This window comes from Sorex fumeus, unplaced genomic scaffold (assembly GCF_029834395.1).
Source record: "Sorex fumeus unplaced genomic scaffold, SorFum_2.1 ptg000037l, whole genome shotgun sequence".
Lineage (NCBI taxonomy): Eukaryota > Metazoa > Chordata > Mammalia > Eulipotyphla > Soricidae > Sorex > Sorex fumeus.
The window spans coordinates 38,635,706-38,657,091 of record NW_026606094.1 but is presented as its reverse complement, the minus strand read 5'-3'; the positions used below and the strand labels follow the sequence as shown (position 1 = coordinate 38,657,091).

The following is a 21,386-nucleotide window of genomic DNA, read 5'->3' as shown; positions in this document are numbered from 1 at the left end:
CAAATGGAAAAATCCAAGTACATGGATGCTAATATATTGATGTAACACTGGTATAACATACCAGGAACAACTCATACTTGACTTGTATGAAGGCAGATGATAATGTTTTGAAAAAATGCTGATGACAAATTCTTTTAGAAAGGAAAAAAGAATAAAAGCAATGTACTGTTTCTTAGTTTCTAAATTTAGTTTCTAAAATAAACATAATTTATATTATTGTTCTAATTTCTCACATTTCTTCTGAAGCACTTCCCAGGCTTAATTAAAGGCCCTCCCGTTGATCATCGATTTGCTCGAGCGGGCCCAGTAACATCTCCATTGGAGACTTTGTTGTTACTGTGTCTGGCATATCGAATACTCTCGGTAGCTTGCCGGGCTCTCCTACCATTTTTTATTTATATAATGCTAAATGCACCCACACTGTTTTTAGTAAAACTCCAAATGCTGGAAAGACACATATGAAGAAACTGCCAGACTGTGTAAATGAGGACCTTCCAAGCCTTTTTTTTTTTTATCAATTTCATATTATGTTGTTCTCAAATTCTCTATTCCTACCAAATTTTTAACATTTATTTCTAGCTTTTTCCACAAACATAAGTTTAACTTTATACAACCCAAAATAATGCAACTGAATTGATTAAAATGTTCATATATAATACATCTCTTTTAGTTAACTATCATAACTACATGAACTATCATACACTTATAGGTCACAAATTTATTTGAACTTCCCATAAATACTTTGGGTAGAAAAAAACTATATTTCTATATATACTGAGTTTTGACAATAAGTCAATAATATCAATAATATCACTTTATTTGACAATAAAGACAATAATATCACTGGGTCAACTACAAATGGTTTTCTGCACAAAACTCCTTAAAGGAGTACTTTGACAAATGTCTCAACTGCAGGATAGATAAAATAAATGTATTATATACACTAAATACATAAATAGGAAAAGCAGTTATCTACATAGCAAGTGGATGAAGACAAGGCAACCTTAATATAGGAAAGGTATTTAAGATGACAGCTTTCTCACTCCAGAGCACAGCAGCATTATAAAGTGCACACTCACTCACCTGTCATCTCTGATGTTGTAGAAAAATCCATACCCATTGTGTACCATGGGGACCACCAATCCCTGCACTCTTAAATAACCAATAAGACTTGTTGAGAGAACAAAGTTTCCACCTCCACCACTGTGTGACATAAAGAAAGGACATGTAAGGATATACAACTAAACTTATAGAACTTTGCTGCTAAGGAAACTTTAACATGGGGGGGAGGGGTCAGGGAAAGTGGGGAGGGGCATAAGACCTGATTGGTGAAGTTATGACACACTTTCTTATGTTACCTTTTGGAGAAAAGTGGGTCTGTATAGAGTTCTGGAACTGGGATCCCTTCCTCCTTTGCTATGAGTAATAAACCTAAAAGATGACGGTCAAACCCTGCAAATGAAGCCCAACATCTGAAGTTAGAGAACAATTTTCAATATAAATAAATTTTTCATGCCAGAATGATTATAGCATAGTACCTTTTCCAGCTGAACAATCTTTCATCATTTTATTATGTTTTGCAAAAGCTTTTAGCATCATTTGTTGCCGCTCAACAAGCTGTAAGAAAAATCAAGGGAAATTTCAATAACAGGGTATACAGAAATCAAAGGATATTTCTGTACACAGAAACAAAATACCTGAGTCCAACATAATTTGGGAAAGGAAAAAGGATTACTAAGAAGACCTATGGATAAATATTCTATGTCTCTTCCTTAGTCTTTCTGCTCTCTTTCTCATATGCTGTTTATCTTGATATTTCCCTTAACAGGAAAATAGGGATATTAATAATGGAAACTGACCACTAACAGTGAACAAAAGCAACTAGTGTTTCAAAATTAAAGCATAGTTGTATTAAGTATGCAATTCTATAAAACTGAATATATATGAAATAATATGTCATATATTTACTATAATTTAGATAGGTCACTGTCATTGTCACTGTCCTCCCGTTGTTCATCAATTTGCTCAAGCGGGCCCAGTAACATTGTGAGACTTATCACAATGTTTGGCATATCAAATACGTCACGGTTAGCTTTCCAGGCTTTGCCGTGTGGGCGAGATACTCTCGGTAGCTTGCCGGGCTCTTTGAGAAGGGCAGAGGAATCAAACTCGGGTTGGCCTCATGCAAGGCAAATGCCCTACCCGCTGTGCTATCGCTCCAGATAGGCATATCTAAATTACAGAAACAAAGGAAATATCAAAATAGTACTGGAAAAGAACTACCCCATTGCTTCTCTCCCAAAGTGCAAAACACATAAACCTATTCTGGTTCTACAACATGATTGACAACAGCTTGATTTCAAAAAAGTTCAACCTTGCCCAAATTAAAAATACACTGGTGAAGGCATGGATGCCAGAACATTGGATGACTAAATGATACTTTTCCTAGAAAATAATACAAATGGATTAGGAGGAGGAGAAGGAGGAGAGGAGGAAGAGAGGAGGAGAGGAAGAGGGGAGGAGGACATGATGGAGGAAGAAGAGCTTCCTTTTGGCATATTCCCCACCCTGAAGAATCATCAGCATCTGCCCCTGAGATGGGTTCTCTCTGCTCCTTCCCTCTGGAGAAGCTCCTCTTCTCTCTTCCACGTGTACCTCCTTCTTTTTCTTTCCCCCTTATTTATCTCTAAGTAGCACTGCTCTCCTGTTGTTCATCAATTTGCTCAAGTGGGCACTAGTAACATCTCCATTGTGAGACTTGTTACGTTTCTCGCATATCAAATATGCCATAGGTAGCTTGCCAGGCTCGGTAGCTTGTCGAAATGCCCTACCCGCTGTGCTACCGCTCCAGCCCATCTCTAAGTAAGTTTCTTTAAAAAAAAAAATTTTGCCTTTTTTCTTTAAAAAAAAAAGGAAAGCTTCCTTTAAAAAGTAATTGACAGCTTTTTCTTCTACTTTTTAATAAAATATTCTATCCTTATTTACAAGAAAAAGTAATAGAGTCTGCACTTTATTGGTATTATCCCAAGGTAGGTCGATAGAAATGACATGTTGCAGAAAAACAAGATATTTTTGTTGTTGTTTTGTTTTTTTATGCCACGCCCAGCAGTACTCAGGGTTTACTCCTGGCTCTGTGCTCAGCAGTCAGTCCTGGCAGGCTCAGGACCGTATGAGGTGCCGGGGATTGAACCTAGATCAGATGTGTGGAAGGCAAATGCCCTGCCTACTGTACTATCTCTCCAGCTCAAATCAAGATACTTTTCCGAGAAAATAAAAGAAATAAATTATTACTTATGTCTTCTCTGTTTCTTATTCTCTTCAACTGTATATGTTACTGGCTAGTGGACAAATAATTTGAAAACTTTAAGAAAAAAGATATCTGAAGTATTCTTCTAATCCAGAGGAACTGAAGCAAAGAAGTTATTTAAGGCCCAGTTTCCTTTAGCGCAATCAAATTCTGTGAATTGTTTTCTTTTCCAATACTCACGCTGGTAGAAGGATCATGCATAGACTCGCACCATCTGACTGCTTCCATTGTGCATGATCGCACAGTCTCTGTGCGACCGTGATAAAAATATCTTGTCATAGCTGTTTCATAGCAGCAACCAGGACTGGGGAGAAAAAAGGGGCACATGAAAGAGGGAGTTTACCTTGTATAGCTGTCAGAGACTAAGTTTTATAGTGTGTACAGACGTGATGCTTTCATTACAAAGAGGCAAGGTTTCAATAGCTAGGAGCAAAACAAGACTCTGATACACACATCTGCTAGAATGGAGGCTTTCCTAGGCCTGGATGCCACCAGGTCCTATATTTGGGAGTCTGTAACAGGTTGCCTCTGCTCTAGTTCTTTAAGCTAGGATAGAATCCCTCACTTGGATTAAGGGCGGGACTTCCTGACCATCACAGCAAAAAGTGATACGATGCTACTTCTAAAAGTAGTTTACAAAGAAAGCTCTCCCCTGCCCTCTGGCTTCCTTACTCTTAAGCCAGTGACCATGTAGAAAGGTGACTTTTTTAGAGAGACCCAGGCAGAAGGAAACAAAGGGGAATCTCTGGATAACAGTTGAGGAGTCACTGAACGCTGCTAATAAGCACAAGCTGGGAAGGGAACCCCCAGCAGGAAAGCCCTCAGACAGGAACATACCCCAGGCTGGAGATTGAACCAAGACTGAATTTCCTTGGATCAAGTAATAGAACCCTGTGCGCAAGCTGAGTTCCTTTAACCCCTGTACTCTCTGGCCCTTAAGATTCCATGTCTGACAAAAGGTGTTTGATAAGAAAAGCTTATTGTTTTAAACCACTCAGGTCTTCGGGCAAATTTTGTTACACATCAATAGAAAACCATCGACTCCTAGAACTTTAGTTCCTTTGTCTAGAATATGGATGATTGTAGACTTGAGTAAAGTAGTATTTATAAAGTTCCTCACAGTAAAGTCTGTTTTCCCTGCCTGGAAAAGATGTGCAATTTAACGTACAATACTATCTTAATTTCTTGGTGGCTGGAATTCAGAGTCAAAGAAATAAAGTTGAATGAGTGTGCAAGCCCGAAGAAGGGCACCAAGAGCTCAGAGACTCTGAGCCTCTCTGTCAGCACTGCTCTGAACAGCCTCCCTAGGTTGAATCAGGAGCCTTTCAAAGGGGAAAGGCAAAGGGAAAATGATGCTTTTTCAAAGCATGAAGATTACCTTAAAAATTAAAATAAAAGCAATTATAATGAATGACAAATAGCACTACCCTGAAATGTCTAAAAAAATAAATTTTAGAAATCATCATCAATTGTTACTAAGAAAGAAAATAGGTGAAAATCTCAATGATAAAACTTTATAATAATTCTTCTCTGACTACTGAAAACTCACGTTCAATCTGAACAGAATCAAAGAGATAACAACATTGGCCATTTGATCTACTGCTATAAAGAACAACTGATCCTGGAGCTGGAGCGATAGTACTGTGAGAAGGGCACTTGCCTTGCACACAACGACCAGGGTCTGATCCCCAGCACCCCATATGATTCCCCAAGCCTGCCAGGAGTGATTCCTGAGTGCAGAGCCAGCAGTAAGCTCTGCACATCTTTGGGTGTTGCTCAAAAATGAAACAACAAAAAAATCAATTTTAAAAATTCTTATTTTTAGGTTTTATCTAACCACCAGTTTATAAGAAATGTGGGAGGGGCTGGAGATATAGTACAGGGGTTAAGGTTCCTTCCTCACTTGCAACTGACTGTAGACTCCCTAAAACCACTAAGTGTGCCTTCCCTTCACCTCAAAAAAGACTGGAGACAGAGTAACATGTTTAATAAGATTTTTTCCAACTTAAAAAGCAAATTCATAGAATAATTATCAAATTATATTATCAGGTATTGAGACAGAAAGATGTAATATGTGATAACATCAAAACAATGAGGCCGGGGCCAGAGAGATAGTACAAGGGTTAAGCTATTTGCTTTGCACCTCGCCAACCCTGATTTAAATGACCAGTACACTTGGTTCCCCAGCTCTGATGGGGGTCACTCCTGAGTGCAGAGCCAGGAAGAACCTCTGAGCAAAACTAGATTTGGCCCAGCCTCTCCCCAGCCCCCACCTTCCCAAAACAGAGGGAGGTAAAGAGACCTATAGAAGAAGGATGTTTGTACTAATAAAACTACCTCCGTGTTATGTAAAATGAATCCAGTTTATGCCTTAATATGTTGATTGTAATCTCAAAAACAAAAGAAACTGATAAGCAATATAAATAAAAAGAACGTAATTAAAATAATATACAAAACAAAAAACGTAAACTAAAAGAGGTAGCAATGGAGAAACTGAGAACCAAATAAATATATAAGTACAGAAAACGTTTGCAAACCACAGCACCCAAAAGGAGAAAGAGAACAAAGGGGAATGCCCTGCCACAGAGGCAGGGTGGGAGGGATACTGGGATCAGTGGTGGTGGAGAATGGGCACTGGTGGAGGAATGAGTACTCGATCCTTGTATAACTAAAACCCAAGCACAAAAATTTGTAAGTCTACAACTTACCTCATGGTGTTTCACTAATAAAAATTGAAAAAAGAAAATAAGTACAGAAAACGGTGAATTAGCTGAAATAAATTCCTTCCTGTCAGTAACCATTTTAAATGTAAAGAGATCCAACTTGATTTTCAAAGGCAAAGATTGGCAGATGAATAAAACTAAAGGAAAAATATGGTGTATCGATAAACAGTATACAAGATATTTACTTGAATGAATATATTAAGAGGCTAAGTTTATAAAAAGGAAATAAAAAAGATATTCCAAGAAACCCACAATAGAGTCTGTGTGGGCATATAATCAAAATAAATAGATTTGTGGATGTTTGTAGGCCACCAAAGTAGTATTTAGAGGCTCAAGTACACTTGCTATGATTTTTGGTCAGCCAGATTGGTGAGGATTGAGGATGCAGTGCCATGGTGCCCAGGACCACAAGCAGGACCACATTTGGAAGGACCTCACCTGAAGATGCTCAGGGCCTCTGGGCTGCAAACAGTGCTCAGGAGATCATGTGGTGTCAGGGATCCAAGTATGTTCATCTTCATACCGGTATGAGCTTTAACCCATGTACTATCTCTTCAGGTATATATATCTGGTTTTGTTTAGGGGCTATATCTAGCAGAGTTCAGGGTGTATTCCTGGCTCAGTGCTCAGGAATCACTCTGATGCTCAGGTGACCATATGGTCAGTCACATGCAAGGCACCCTATACACTATATTATCTCTTTGGTCCTTAATATATGCTTTTTATTTAATCATATTTGTTTGTTTTTCTTGGTCACGCCTGTGGTGCTCAGGGCTTACTCTTAGCTCTGCAGTCAGGGATTACTTCTAGCAGAGCCTATGGGGACCATACACAGACCTGGGGATTGAACCTAGTTTGGCCAGGTGTAAGGCAAGCACCCTACCCTCTGTACTATTGCTCTGGTCCCAAGACAAAATATATTTATAAATCAAAGAAGTTATGAGGCAAAAATACGTTAAACATTAATAAAATGTATACTTTATCAGAAGACATAATTAAAAAGTTATGCTCACTAAACCACAGAACTCTAAAAACTAAAAGCAAGGCCAGGGTGATAGCAGTGGTTAAAGTGCTTGCCCTGCATGTGGCTGACACAGCTTCAATCCCCAGCACTATGAATGAATGGTCCCTTAAGCCTTGAGCAGAGCCTGAAATAAACCCTGAGTATTTCCAGGTGTGGGTCCCAAACAAACAAACAAACAAAATCTCTGAAGCAAATATTGACAAATTAGCTAAACAACAATAGTAGACTTCAATTCCCAAGTTTTAATAATGGATAGAACATATAGATAGAAAACTAATTAAAAACATCTAACTATAAGAGCGAAATACAAATTCTTTGATTGCACTTAGAATATCACCCAATACAGGGACTGAAGACATGGTTTTATAGGGGTTAAGGTATATACACTGCAACTGGCCAATGCTTGTTCTATCCTCACTATAACATGGTTCCCCAGCATCATTGCTGAAGCACTGCAGGACCCAAACACTGATGAGGTAATCCAGATAATCCCTGGCACTGCAGGGCCTAGCAGCACTGATACTCATGCCCACACGTTGAACTGCCAGTCCCATTAGTGGGGAGGGGTTCATGAGGCTCCTGAGGATCACTAGGGAGAACCCCTTCTCCCACAAAAAAATAAAATATTATCCAGGATACACAAAAAGTCAATAAATTAAAATTACATATGGTATCATCTTCAATGATAATAGAATGAAGCTAGGAACCAATAATAAGAAAAACTGGAAAATAAATATGCATAAATTAATATATTATACTTTTTACTGATATACTTTCTTTTTGTTTTTTTTTTTTTGGTCACACCTGGTGATGCTTAGGGGTTACTCCAGGCTCTGCATTCAGGAATTACTCCTGGCAGTACTCAGGGGACTATATAGGATACCGGAGATCAAACGTGTGTTGGCCATATGCAAGGCAAAAGCCCTACCTGCTGTACCATTGCGCTGGCCCCTGATAGACTATTTAAGAACCAATTGGTTAAGGTTAAAGTCCCAAAGGAATAATGAAGCACTTTGAAATAAATGAAAATGAAAGTACAAAATACCGAAAACTTATAGAATAAAGCAAAACCACTGTTCAGACAGTAATTTACTGGTATAAATGTCTACATTTAAAAAGGTGCCAGAGCAATAGCATAGCAGGTAGGGTATTTGCCTTGCACAAGGCTGACCCAGGTTCGATTCCTCTACCCCTCTCAGAGAGCCCAGCAAGCTACCAAGAGTATCCGTCCATACAGCAAAGCCTGGCAAGCTACCTGTGACATATTTGATATGCCAAAAGCAGTTACAACAAGTCTCACAATGGAGACGTTACTGGTACATGCTCGAGCAAATCAATGAACAGCAGGAAGACAGTGCTACAGTGCTACATTTAAAAAGAGGCCAAAACAATAAACTAATTGTACACTTTTTGAAACATCTTAAAAAGAGAAAACTAAACCCAGTGCCAGCAGAAGAAAATAATTTAGAGTGAAGATAAGCAAAATACATAATAGAAAAAAAATTATACCAAAAATTTATTATTTAAAAAAACAAATTTGACAGACCCATTGCTACACGAAGAACAAAAAAGATTTCAACTACTAAAATTAGCTATAAAGCAGATGTTGCTGCTGACACTGCAGGTAGAAGTGTATAAGAAGCAAAATCCATCAACAACTGTATAACCAATAAATCATATAACCTAGATAAAATGAATATATTCTAAGTAACACAAATGACAAATCTGACTCAGGGAAAAATAAAAATCTCAAACTGGACTTCACAATAAGAAGATTCATAAGCAAACCTTCCAACACAAAAATTCCCAGACCTGATGACCACTTTGAGAAGGTGTAACAATTGAAACCCAAGCACAAAAATTTGTAAATCTACAACTGTACCTCATGGTGTTTCACTAACAAAAATTTTTTAAAAAATGTAAGTGATGGAGAATGGGCACTGGTGAAGGGATGGATACTGGATCATTGTATAACTGAAGCCCAGGCACAAAAGTTTGTAAGTCTACAACTGTACCTCATGGTGTTTCACTAATAAAAATTTATAAAAAACCTTGTTTATCAATTACTTCTTTTTTAAAATTTTTATTAGTGAAACACCATGAGGTACAGTTGTGGACTTACAAATTTTTGTGCTTGGGTTATCAATTACTTCTTATAGGTAATTTTTACTGATACCTTAGTAAAATTTTTTTATTTATTCTTAAAAAAAAAGAAAATGTGTAACACCAAAAATTATTGATATTAATCCTAATTCAAAATCTTCTTGAAAAATGAAGAGGCAGGGGCTGGAGCAAAAGCACAGTGGGCAGGGCATTTGCCTTGCATGTGGCTGACCCGGGTTCAATTCCCAGAATCCCATATGGTCCCCTGACACCCTCAGGAGTAAGTGAGAGCATGAGCCAGGAGTAACCCCTGTGCATCGCCGGGTGTGATGCAAAAAGCAAAAAAAAAAAAAAAAAGAAAAAAGAAGAGACAGGAACAACCCTTCATGCAAGACATGAGGATGATATTACCCTTAAACCAAAACCACAGACACTATAAATCAATGTACAATATATCTGATGGAAATACAGATTAGAATTCAGATTACATTTTCGGGGAATGAAATAAAAAAAAATACTTCAGGGAGTTGGGATGGAATAGCTATGCTAGTTATACCCTCAGACTTTAAGATTCTGATGATGGAAAATGAATGGTCCTCACCGTCCATGAAGTCTGAAATAGGCCAGCTGAAGTGCAAGTTGAACAAATGTGTCAGGGTGAAGCTTGTGCTTCTTGGTTACCTTTTTTCCAAAGGATGTAAAGGCACACGACACAATCTGCAGGTCAGATGCCTAAAAAAAAGAATTACAGGGAAACAGTAATAAATCACTTAAGGAGAACACTCTCCACCAATAACCAATTACCATTAGCATTACAGTAATTGTTTAAATAAAGGTATTGATGCTATAATTTTTAAGATGTTTTAAGCTGTCATACTTGGATGACACTCAAATTTATATTCCTAGTAATAAATATAGCAGCAATAAAGAACTGTTTTCGAGGAGGCAGCTACCAAGCAGACAGATCTCAGGGACTCTGAGGGCCCCCCCCCAGCAGTTCTCAGCTAATTAAGCCTGCTATTCAATGCCAAGAGGAGGGCTGAGGATGAAGTTCCTGGCCACTCTGGTAGTTCTGTATGTGTGGAAGGGGGTGGAAAAGTGGGGGGGACCTCCAGTGCTACACCTGAGAGTTCTCAGAGGCCGCCAGGGTTACACCTTGTGATACTCAGCTGGACCATGTGGTGCCAGAGTTCTAACAGCAGTGAGTGCATGCTAGAGATGTACCTAATCCCTATACTTGCTCCAGCTCTTTAAAGAGAACTTTTGCATCCCAAGAAATATTTGCCATTAGGATTTCCATAAGGGAAATAAAGAGTCTGTGAACAGCAAAAAAATTTTTGGGAGGGAGATTGTGCTTAATATACATAAACATATTTTTACTGTTGTGGGGCCACATCAGGTGGTACTCAAGGGTACTCCTGGGGAAGATAAGGGGACCATATGATCCCTGAAATCAAATCTTTGTTGACTGTGTGCAAGGCAAGTGACCTACCCATTGACCCCAAAGATAATTGTATCTATCAAGTTCACCTGCCCCCACTGCAGAAGCATCCAGGAATGTTTCTGGATGCTTCTGGACACAGCCCATCTTCAAGCAAAGGGCTTCGAATTCCTCATCACCAATTACTATTGGTCACCAGTGACACAAGAAGGTTCAGGATTATTTGTAAGAGCGCACAAAGCCAAAATTATCCTTCCCATTGAAAACTGCGAGAGTGAGAATATTTTAAATAATCTCTCTGTCATATGTAGAATTTAAAGAAATATAGTAAGGGAATAATAAATGGCCAAACGACAATGAAACCTGAAAACTGATCTACAGAGCAGAATTTACAATGGTGGGGATGGGGGGGGTGGTGTTGGTAGGGGGTGGTACCCTGGTGGAAGGTGTGCTGGAACCCTATCATTATCAGAATCAAGGTGCTTAAAATCAGATTTTTTTTTCAAAAAGACTGTAAAGATCCTGCAGTGATCTAATAAAGAAGTACCCCAGCAGGGAACTCTTTCTGTGGCCAAAGCAAAGAGAAGTCCTGTAGCAAAGGGAGAGCAAAGGGCAAACTACAGTCCTGCTGAGAGCTGGATCCTGCTGCCAGTGATAATAGCACTTCCCTGATGAGTGGACCTGGGACTAACCTTTACCCAGCTAGAAGAACTGTCTACTTAAAAATTCTTACATGCATTAATAAAAAGAAGAAAATTAATAAAAAGGGAACTTTCAGCTTCCCCCTTCTGACTTGATACTACAACTGGAACAATTTGTCCCAAACCACGGGTCCAGGAAAGTTGCTGAATAGTCTAGGATTTCTTCTGTCTTGGCCCGCTAGATTCTATAACCTTGACAAGACAGAGATTAGAATTCAATCACTGACCCAGAAGAAGCTAATTTTGGCAAATATCTTTTAGCATTTTCCCTGTTCTGTAAACTCCTCTATCTCTAGTATTTCTCAATCTAGTTTATCTTAAGTTCCTTAGCATGAATTTATAGCTGGTTTTCTGCAACTTCCTATAAGACAATTTTATTCAGTTGGACTTTACAGAGTTATTTTGGAGTGCTTCTTAAACTTACTTATAGAAGATCTCCAAACCTACCCACATCCTTTCTTAGTCTTCTCTGAATCAATGATCTAAACCTTGACAACTTTGAAATCTCATAAGAAATGTTTAACAATTTTCAGAATGTCCTGAGAACACATTTGAACAATTCCACATGAAAAGTTAGGTCTGACAGGTCTTCATATGGTGCCACAGGACCAGAAGACCATGTTGGTACACTCAGTTACATGAGGTGACTACTGGTAATCCTGAACAAGTGTTTAGTAATTTGATTTACATCATCTACAACAGAATAATATAAAACTTTGAACAACACAGAAAACATGCATTCCCTTTGCCCAGGAATGACTATGAAAGGAGCCACATTTGAGGAACACTGTCCTAAATTATCTTCTCCTACCCCTCTCAACTCTTTGAAAATTTAAATATTCCTCATGATGAAATGTGTTCAAGAATTGTAAGATTATGTTAATTTACCACTACAGTTTCTTGTGTGAATTATTCATTTCTTTTCTAATAAAGCAGCACCCATAAATATGAAAAGCAAAAATATACCTGTTTTAAATATTGAGCTTTAGCATTGCTGATATCATTTAATATTTTTCCATCCACAGTGAAAACAAGCTCCTCTGGAAGTGGCATATCCCGCACTTTTTCTGAACCCTGTAAATAGGGAAGACTTAAAAACTGTACATCAAGAAAAAGATTGGGAGGGGGAAAGGTAAAATATTTGTTAAACAGACCTTCCATTTTCCTTCATTCTCCAAAATCCTCTCATCGACATAATGGCTGACATTGACCATAACCATTGCATCATAAGGAGCATGCTAAAATGAAAATACACAAGATTTTGAGTTCTTCATGTCAAGGCAAAACTTGAATCAATACTTTATTTTCATTTTCCCAATAATCACAACACAGAAACACAAACAAATCTTGAAACCAATAGGTTCTTGGTAAAAATCTTTTAGACCCTAATTAAAATTTTAGAATTCCAAGACTGCACGGCCACGTGACATTATATGCTACTCATAACCAGCAATACAATACAAATTGTCTAACATTGCCTTTATGGCAGGTATGAGTGCTAGGTGAAAATTCCAAATGATAATGGTAGAACTGGTGTCTAAATATTGAATGTAATCATGTTAAGCGAAATGAGTCAGAAAGAGAGGTACAGACATAGAAAGATTGCATTCATCTGGGGAACATAAAGTAACAAAATAGGAGACTAACACCCAAGAATAGTTGAGATAAGTACCAGGAGGTTCACTCCATGGTTTGGAGGCCAGCCACACATTCTAGGGGAAAAGGGAGCTCAGATAGAGAAGGGAGCACCAAATAAAGGGTGTTGGGAAGATCCTCCCAGGATGGGAGATGCATGTTGAAAGTAGACTATGGACCGAACGTGATTGCCACTCAATGCCTCTTTTGCAAACCACAGCACACAAAAGGAGAGAGAGAGAACAAAAGGGAATGCCCTGCCACAGAGGCAGGGTGGAGTGGGGGGATGGGGGTGGGAGGGATACTGGGTCCCGTGGTGTTGGAAAATGGGCACTAATGGAGGGATGGGTGTTTGATCATTGTATAACTGAAATCCAAGCACAAAAATTTGTAAATCTACAACTGTACCTCATGGTGTTTCACTAATAAAAAAAAAAGTCAATTCATTTTAAAAGTGAAAAAATAAATAAATATTGAATGTAATCAAAGTGGAGAGAGAGTAATGTGGAAATTACCTGCCACAAAGGCAGGGGTAGGGTTGGGATGGGGGCTATACTGGGGTTTTTGGTGGTAGAAAATGTGCACTGGTGAAGGGAGGGGTGTTTGATGATTTTAGGTGGGATACAGGTAAGTAGGGCTTTTGAATAGTGATGTGCTTACAATAAACATGGTTAGTTAGAAATAATATTATTTTTACTGAAAATTAAAGCAGGTATATAGGGGTGTGTGTGTATGACAGAGAGAGAGAGAGAGAGAGAGAGAGAGACATAGACACCACAATACACAGAAATGATTTTAGCACTGTGGACATGCTGCTAGGGAAGACAAATTATCTGAAAGTTAAACTGATATTGAGCATGAAAATCTTTAGGTAAAGTTACAGGCTACCTGGAAAGTGTTAAAAAGCTAAAAGTTGTGTGTATATATCCACAAATGTATTCAGATGTGGCAGAAATAATTTCCAGTAAGCAATACGGAAAAATAATGGACTGAGTTACAAGGGGACTCCAAGTTTGACAGCAGTGTTTAGAGAATTGCACTAGTGAATTTTTTCATCATTTATCTTGAAGGCTAAACATTTTGCCTATTTTATCGGTGGTTTTTTTTTTTTTGGTGACAATTATATCAGGTGTGTATTTTTCTCTGAGTAGCTGCTATCATTACACAAAACATTATTACCACCCAGCGTAAAAGAGAACCTTAAGATGCAGACTCAGCATACTCAGGTCCTTTTCAATGGGCATAATGTAGGTGTCTTAAATATCACCTCAGTACACCTTATACACACAGCTCTGTGGCCCAATGCCAAGACCTAATGCAAAACTTATACCATAGCACACTCTACTAAGTAGTAGCAACCATGACACCAAGAAAGACTGAGGGACTCAATATACAATATGGGAGGTACACTTCCTACCTGCCTGGCTACTGTTCACAGAACAAGACTTGTGTCCTTAAAAAATGCCTTTTCTAATGGCATCTTAACAGTCTGTGTCTACTTTTGAGCTTTACAAAGAATTTCAGGTATCACATTGGTCATCTCACAAAAGCATATAAGCATGACTGAAGGCTCTAAGTCTATTTGACTATTTTTTTTAGCCCAAAGATCTCCAGCAGAAAGGTATCAATTTTCAAACATGGGGGAAAGGGACTAAAGTAATAGTTCAAAGAACCTTGGATTGATCCCTGGAACCCAATGACCTTTCTAGCACAGTTGGTTTATAATACTGGTGACCCCCAGCAACACTCAAAATTTATAGTAAATATGGAAAATTTAATTGCTGGGCCAGGGAAATAGCTCAAAGGGCTGGAATACACATTTTGCATGCTAGGTTGGATCTCTAATACCACACAGTATCCCAACAGCTCATCAGCAGGAGAACCTAAGCGCTGCCAGGTGTAATCTAAACCCTCCACCTCATCCAAATTTAATTACTCTCCTAATGCTTTATTTGTTGAAACAACATCTTGTTTATTTGCCTATTTTATGGGGTTTTTTTTTGTTGTTGTTGTTAAGCCTCATCTGGAAATGCTCAGGAGTCATTCCTGGTGGTGCCATAGGACTATGTGGTGACAGGGATCAAACACGAATTCCTACATGCAAAGTATGTGCTCTACCCCACTGAACTATCTATCTCTTTGGTTCTATCCACAAAAGTTTTGTTTATTTAATTTTTATATATTTTAATCAAATGACAGTGAGATACACAGTTACAAGGTTGTTCATGATTATATTTCAGTCATATAGTGTTCCAGCACCCATCCCTTCATGAGTGTACATTTCCCACCACCAGTGTTCCAGTGTTTCCACACCCCCCCCCATTCTGCCTGTGTCTGTGGCAGGAACACACACACACACACACTCTCTCTCTCTCTCTCTCTTTCTCTCTCTCCCCCTCTCTCCCTCCCTCTCTTTCCTTCTGATCATTAAGGTTTGCAATATAGTACTGAAATATTACCATGTATATCCCACAAAAGATTTAACTTTCATTTCTTACTTCATATAGAAATAGTATGTTTAATATATAACTTAAAGATGTATTTTGGTTCTAAGTCTAATTCTACCCCTTTCTAGCTATACAACTGTAAGATAGTTACTTCATCCCTTAAACAAATTGCATTATATTTTAGAGAATTTAATAATGCTGTTTTCATATAGCAGTTGTGAAAAATATTTTAATCATGTTAATAAAACACTTATAAAACCTGTCCCACAGCAAAGATAATTAACTGCTATTATTAGATATTGCTAGTTATCACATGCTTCCAATGAGCTTTTCTCAAAGTCCCATATTAAAGTCTGTATAGTGAAGACAATAGATAACAAGACTTTAAATACCAATGGGGAAAAGTGATTAATTAATATAATCACAAAAGTCCCTATTCAAACACCAAAGAGCATCACAGTTTTGGATAAAGGATAGGTTTACTATACATATATTTTGCCAATGGTGTTTCCCAAAGGTTAAACTGAAATTTCTCTAATCACCATCAGTCACTAGGGAAACCTATAATTATAGTAACTATAGGAATTATAGGAACAAATTACTGGACAAGGGAGAAATCTCAAAGGGCCAGAGCATCTGCTATGCATGCCAGAACTCCAAAGCTGCATGGTTCCCCAAGCACGGCTGGGAATCATCCTTGAGTACTGAACCAGGAGTAGCCCCCAGCAATGCAGGGTGAGACCCCAAGAGAATAAATAAATTAAAAAATTTATCAAGTGGAGGGATAAATTTATCAGACTGATTTATAAGTATGCAACTACTGTGTACACATAGAAGTCCAGATCAGGGCCACAGGGATAGCACAGTGGGTAGGGTGCTTACCTTGCATGCAGTCAACCCAAGTTCTATCCTTGGCGTCCCATGTGGGCCCCAAGCCCAGAGGAATTTCTGAGCACAGAGCCAGGAGTAACCCCTGAGCACCACCAGGTGTGGTCCCAAAACAAAAAACAACAAAAAAGAAATTCATTTATCAATGTCTCTCAACGTGGTCCTGCAAGGGGTGTGGCATAGGTGTAATCTATGTGAATTCACAGAGGTATAAACTGTGCGAATAGAGTGAAGGGAAATGGAAGAAGAGACAGATGAGAAGCAATAGGGGCAAGGGGCAAGAGATATAGGTACATTGGCGGTATTAAGGAATAGTAGAGCTAAATATCCAGACCACAGAGTCAACAACACTGAAATCACGAGAGCCAAACTTTAATAACCAATCTTAAAAGATGCCTGTCAAGAGAGCAGGCTGGGGTAGGGGTGCAGGGTAGGAGAGAGACCCTGGAATCACTGGTGGAGGGAAGTTGATACTGGGATTGATGATGGAACACTGTACATCAAAAAACCAAATATGAGTAACTTTGTAACTCACAGTGCTTTAATAAAATAAATTTTGGGAAAAAATTTTAATGCCCCCAAAGAAGTCCATATATTAATTAGTGTTTCTCATTCTGATCCCTGTGAGCCCCCAGGATATTCCAGAGATGGGGCACAGGTGTAAACTGTGTGAATTCGGGGCTGGAGCATCAGATTGGGGGCCAACCTGTGGAATTGGGAGGCAGGCACAGGACAGAAATGAGGTTGGAAGGTGCCATGTCAGAAAAAGGCTTCCACACAGGAGAGCTTCTCAGTTGTGCCGAGACATGTGCTCATCAGTGCCAGCACTTTGTATTCAGAGCAGAAATATCAATGAAGTTATTTGCATCTAGAATTCCAGCAAGCAAAAGGATTTGGGTCTGTCAGTAAATATCAAAGTTGAGGGCCAGGACGAAAACTCAAAGATGGCTGGAACACATGGCAGCTCCAGATTCAAACTCTGGCACAGAATGGTCCCTCAAGCAGCAACAGCATGGGATCCCAAGAAATATAAGGCTGTGACCCACATTCTGCTCCCCCTGCCCCTTACCAAATCAAACTAGTGCAAGATGGTTGTTTGGAGGGTTGGAAATGAGGAGAAACCAGATGGTGATTTCCTCTTGATGAGAAGAATAATTTATCCTCATATAAAATATTCAGTTTGAGCAAAGGAGCATACAGTTAAACAAATTCTCAAAATAAGAGTAAGTGAAAATTGGAAAGGTCCAACTGCTCACTCCTGTATAAAAAGTCAATGAAACTAAAAGAAAGCAGACACAGGGAAGCAGATGAAGTGTGACTAATATTACAGTCGGTTTAAGAACCAGCAGATGACTGCTCAGGGGTGGAATATGTAAGAAGAGAGTGATCAACTGTAACTGGAAGTTCAGGCACAAAGAGGAACAAGCAGTCAGGAGGCAGTGGGCTACTTCTCAAAGGAGAGTTTCCAGGGAATTGTGAGGATAGATCAAACTAACAAGTCAAGAAGAACCAAACTATGAACTAAGGAAAATATAGGCAATTAACAAGAATTGTTTTGTCAACAATGAACTCTAAGGATGAGGAAAAACAAAAAATCTTTAAAATGACTTACAACCTTTAGTTTCAAGGTGCTACTATATAGGCACCTAGTTTCATTAAGAACGCTCATCAGCAACTCCACTTTCCGGGATGATAGCTACTTTATTTTTCTTTAGGCAATCAACTGTACTCCTTCTGCAGTGGTATCTGAAGGATACTTAGTCATTCCCCAACATTCCTAGGTTTGGCATGTGACAAGAAAGCAAGAGCACCTGGTGGCCCAAGTGGGCACAAAATTCGCAGATGCCAATCACAATCAAGGAGCATTATTCTCAGGATTCTTATTGGAACCACTGGGGCAAAAATTCAGGTCTGTCCATGGGGAATGTTACTATATAAAGTGAACTGAAAAGATAAGAGATTATAAGCAATTAAGAAGATATGATATTGTACTATGAGTAGTACAAGTGAGTAACTTGCCTAAAATTGAAGGTAATCATAAGAAAACAAGACCTCAAAAATGAAGGAACAACTCTTACAAAGGCATTTGGAAACTACAAACCAGTCTTATAAAATTTAGTTGTATCCTACATAAATAAATATCCTCTATATTTTAAAAGAAGATACCACATTTACTATTTATTTGGTTTTGCGGTCACACTTGACAGTGCTCAGGAATTACTACTGGCTGTGCTAAGGAATTGTCCTGGCAGGGCTCAGGGGACAATATGTAGTGCCAGGGATTTGAACAGAGGTCAGCTGTGTACAAGGCAAGTGCCTTACCTCCAGTACTATCTGCCCCAAATATCTTTTTGAGCAAATGTCAATTTTACTTAGGTTCCTACCTTCTATAACTTAAAAACATTGATTGATGTAACTATTGAGCCCAAATCATGTAACACATCTCTTTAGTGTTTTAGTCACTAAACACCTTTTGGAGAAGCTAATGAGACAACAACAAAAGGTTATCACACTATACCAAAAAATATACTTTATTAAAATATTATAATGATATTTTAAGTGTGTATTACAACTCTTTTTTAACTTTCTTGGCTTACAGACATCCTGAATATCTCAGAAAATGTTAATGTTGGACTTATATTAAAGAAAACAGAGAAGTTATTTATCTTGTAAGTGAAAGAGAAAAAATAGCAATAAATACAAAACATTTCTATCTCTTTAAATAGTTACAAAGAACACTTGTCATGTTGGGAAAAAAGATATAAAATTACTAGATAAACCTAGAAGTCTATTCATATACATTTATTTCTCTGTGCATAGAACATATACATAATGCTATTATCTTTAAAGGTAAGATAGATTGCTATTAATTCTCAGTATATAACTGTGGGGTTTTCCAGCTTTTACTTCATGGGCTGGGATGTGGTATAAGTAGAGTACATGACCTACACATGCAGGGCTGGGGGAGTGGAGGAGGGGAGGAGGAATGGATGGAAGGGGGAGGGATGGGACGCTGTAGGACTAAAATCCAATCATGAATGACTTTGTAACTGTGTATCTCACTGTGATTCAACTAAAAAATTCCTCAGTACCATGTGGTCTATGAGGAGTAACCAAAAATAAATAGCATGTACTTAGATTAAAACCTAAGCAAATTTCATCAGACAAATATACATCAAACTGCTAGCTGTATTACAGGTGAAAAGAACTTGTCCTATTCACTTTTACTGAGGTTTCATAATGAAATATTTTTACTGTCATAAAAATAAAGAAGTGTTTATGTACTATCACAGCACAGATGTATGTATTATAGTTTGCTGTAATTAAATTAACTACAACAATTAAAGGAGAAAAATAACTTTTGTGATTTACTTACATCACAGCTACAACCAAAAACTCCATTAGAAAAGGAAATCATGTTATAGGATTTGTCACCCCAGCGTACTGTTGGATCTCCAATAAGGGTCATTGCAGTTGCCTAAAAATATTTCACAATTAAAAGGACTTTAATATTGATTTATAACTTAAAAACACATGTTTTTCTTAACTTCTTCAGGTAAGCTGAAGTTAACAAAACGATAACAGTTATAGATAAAAGCAATAACAATGATGATAGTAATTCAGTCCTGACTGTCATGAGTTCTCAAAAATCTTAAGTTAAGAAATGGGCACTTGATCATTGTATAACTGAAACCCAAGCACAAAATTTGTAAGCCTATAACTGTACCTCATGGTGTTTCACTAATAAAAAAATAAAAAAAAAAATAAACAGCTCTTTAAAGAAAAAACAAAACAACAAAAAAAAAGAAATCTTATCAGAAATTATGTACCAGATAGCCCAGAAAAGGTCTATTATTCACTCCTTAATATAGTTTATAGGGCTGGAGAGATAGCACAGCGGGTAGGGCGTTTGCCTAGCAAGTAACAGACCCAGGTTCGATTCCCAGCATCCCATATGGTCCCCTGAGCACCGCCAGGAGTAACTACTGCGTGCAGAGCCAGGAGTAACCCCTGTGCATCACCAGGTGTGACCCAAAAAAGCAAAAAAAATTTAAAAATATATATAGTTTATAATAGGCAGCAATAAGAATGCTGACATAATACTTATGGGAATTTGGAGAATATACAATTAAAAAATAATCAGATTATATCACAAAGAAAGTTCTGTTTTTGTCACATTCTATCATGTATGCCCATGCCCATGTACATGTACGTATTTGTAGTGGGCTCAATATAAACATACATCTAACTATAGATTGCAGTAAAAGAAATTAGTTTGAAGGCTAGTGGAACATTCTTCCAAGAATTTTGGTGATCCCCTAGAAAATATTTACAGATTAAAAAGAATACTTTAGTCCTATACTAAATTTCTCCTCACAGAGTTGTTTCTTTTCCTTTCCCTTCTATTTCCCAGTAAACTATTCTATTATTTTAAGAAAGAGGAAGAGTTGGTTTAGCTACCAGACTTATTGATCTTGTATTCCCTATTAAAAACTTGAGGAATTATTTGTTCCTTATTTAAAACACTTAATGACAGTGTGAAAAAATTTAATTTAATAAATTTGCAAAAGGCCATGAGACATAGATGTAGGTATGAATGACTGTTACCCTTTATTATTTCCCAGGAAAAAGTAATACTAGCCAAGAGGGTGAGCGAGGTGGGTCCAGAGAAAGCAACACATACCCTTAAAGTCAGTGTGTTCAATAAAATTGAATGATAAATTACTTACAAAGTGATAAAATCCTTAAGATGGTCTTCAACAAAGTAAGGTTATAGACACAACTAAATGTGAATTATAAGTAGGCTCTCGTGTCACTTTTGCCATGAGACACTCATTTAACTTAATGTACTCCACACATTTTCTATTTATGCAATCAACAAAAAGGATAGGTAACGTTGACGTGATACAGTCATATGTCTTTAAACAATATATGTACAGATAAATAGACCTAAACAATGTGGCAAAAAATTCAGTATGTACTATTTATTTATAATAAACTTTATGCATACAGAATGATTAATTTTAAAAGTTTTAAGAAGCTGCATATTTTAAAAAATCATCCAATATATGCAGGAGGCCTCCAAACTTTATTTTGAAGGAAATAACAAACAAGAT

The 21,386-nt window shown here is 37.8% G+C and overlaps 1 protein-coding gene across 2 annotated transcripts in view; it reads right to left on the bottom strand.

The window, feature by feature from the left end:
* The window catches only part of CROT (carnitine O-octanoyltransferase), a 50,098-nt gene that overhangs the window by 5,364 nt on the left and 23,348 nt on the right, over positions 1-21,386 (bottom strand). For both annotated transcript variants that reach the window (XM_056118647.1, XM_056118646.1), the window contains exons 9-16: positions 19,646-19,747; positions 12,454-12,537; positions 12,266-12,373; positions 9,759-9,889; positions 3,488-3,611; positions 1,539-1,617; positions 1,359-1,452; positions 1,084-1,203 (exon numbers count right to left, since the gene is read on the bottom strand). In XM_056118647.1, coding sequence (XP_055974622.1) covers positions 1,084-1,203; positions 1,359-1,452; positions 1,539-1,617; positions 3,488-3,611; positions 9,759-9,889; positions 12,266-12,373; positions 12,454-12,537; positions 19,646-19,747 — 842 coding nt within the window. The remainder of the gene's footprint in view (positions 1-1,083; positions 1,204-1,358; positions 1,453-1,538; positions 1,618-3,487; positions 3,612-9,758; positions 9,890-12,265; positions 12,374-12,453; positions 12,538-19,645; positions 19,748-21,386) is intronic.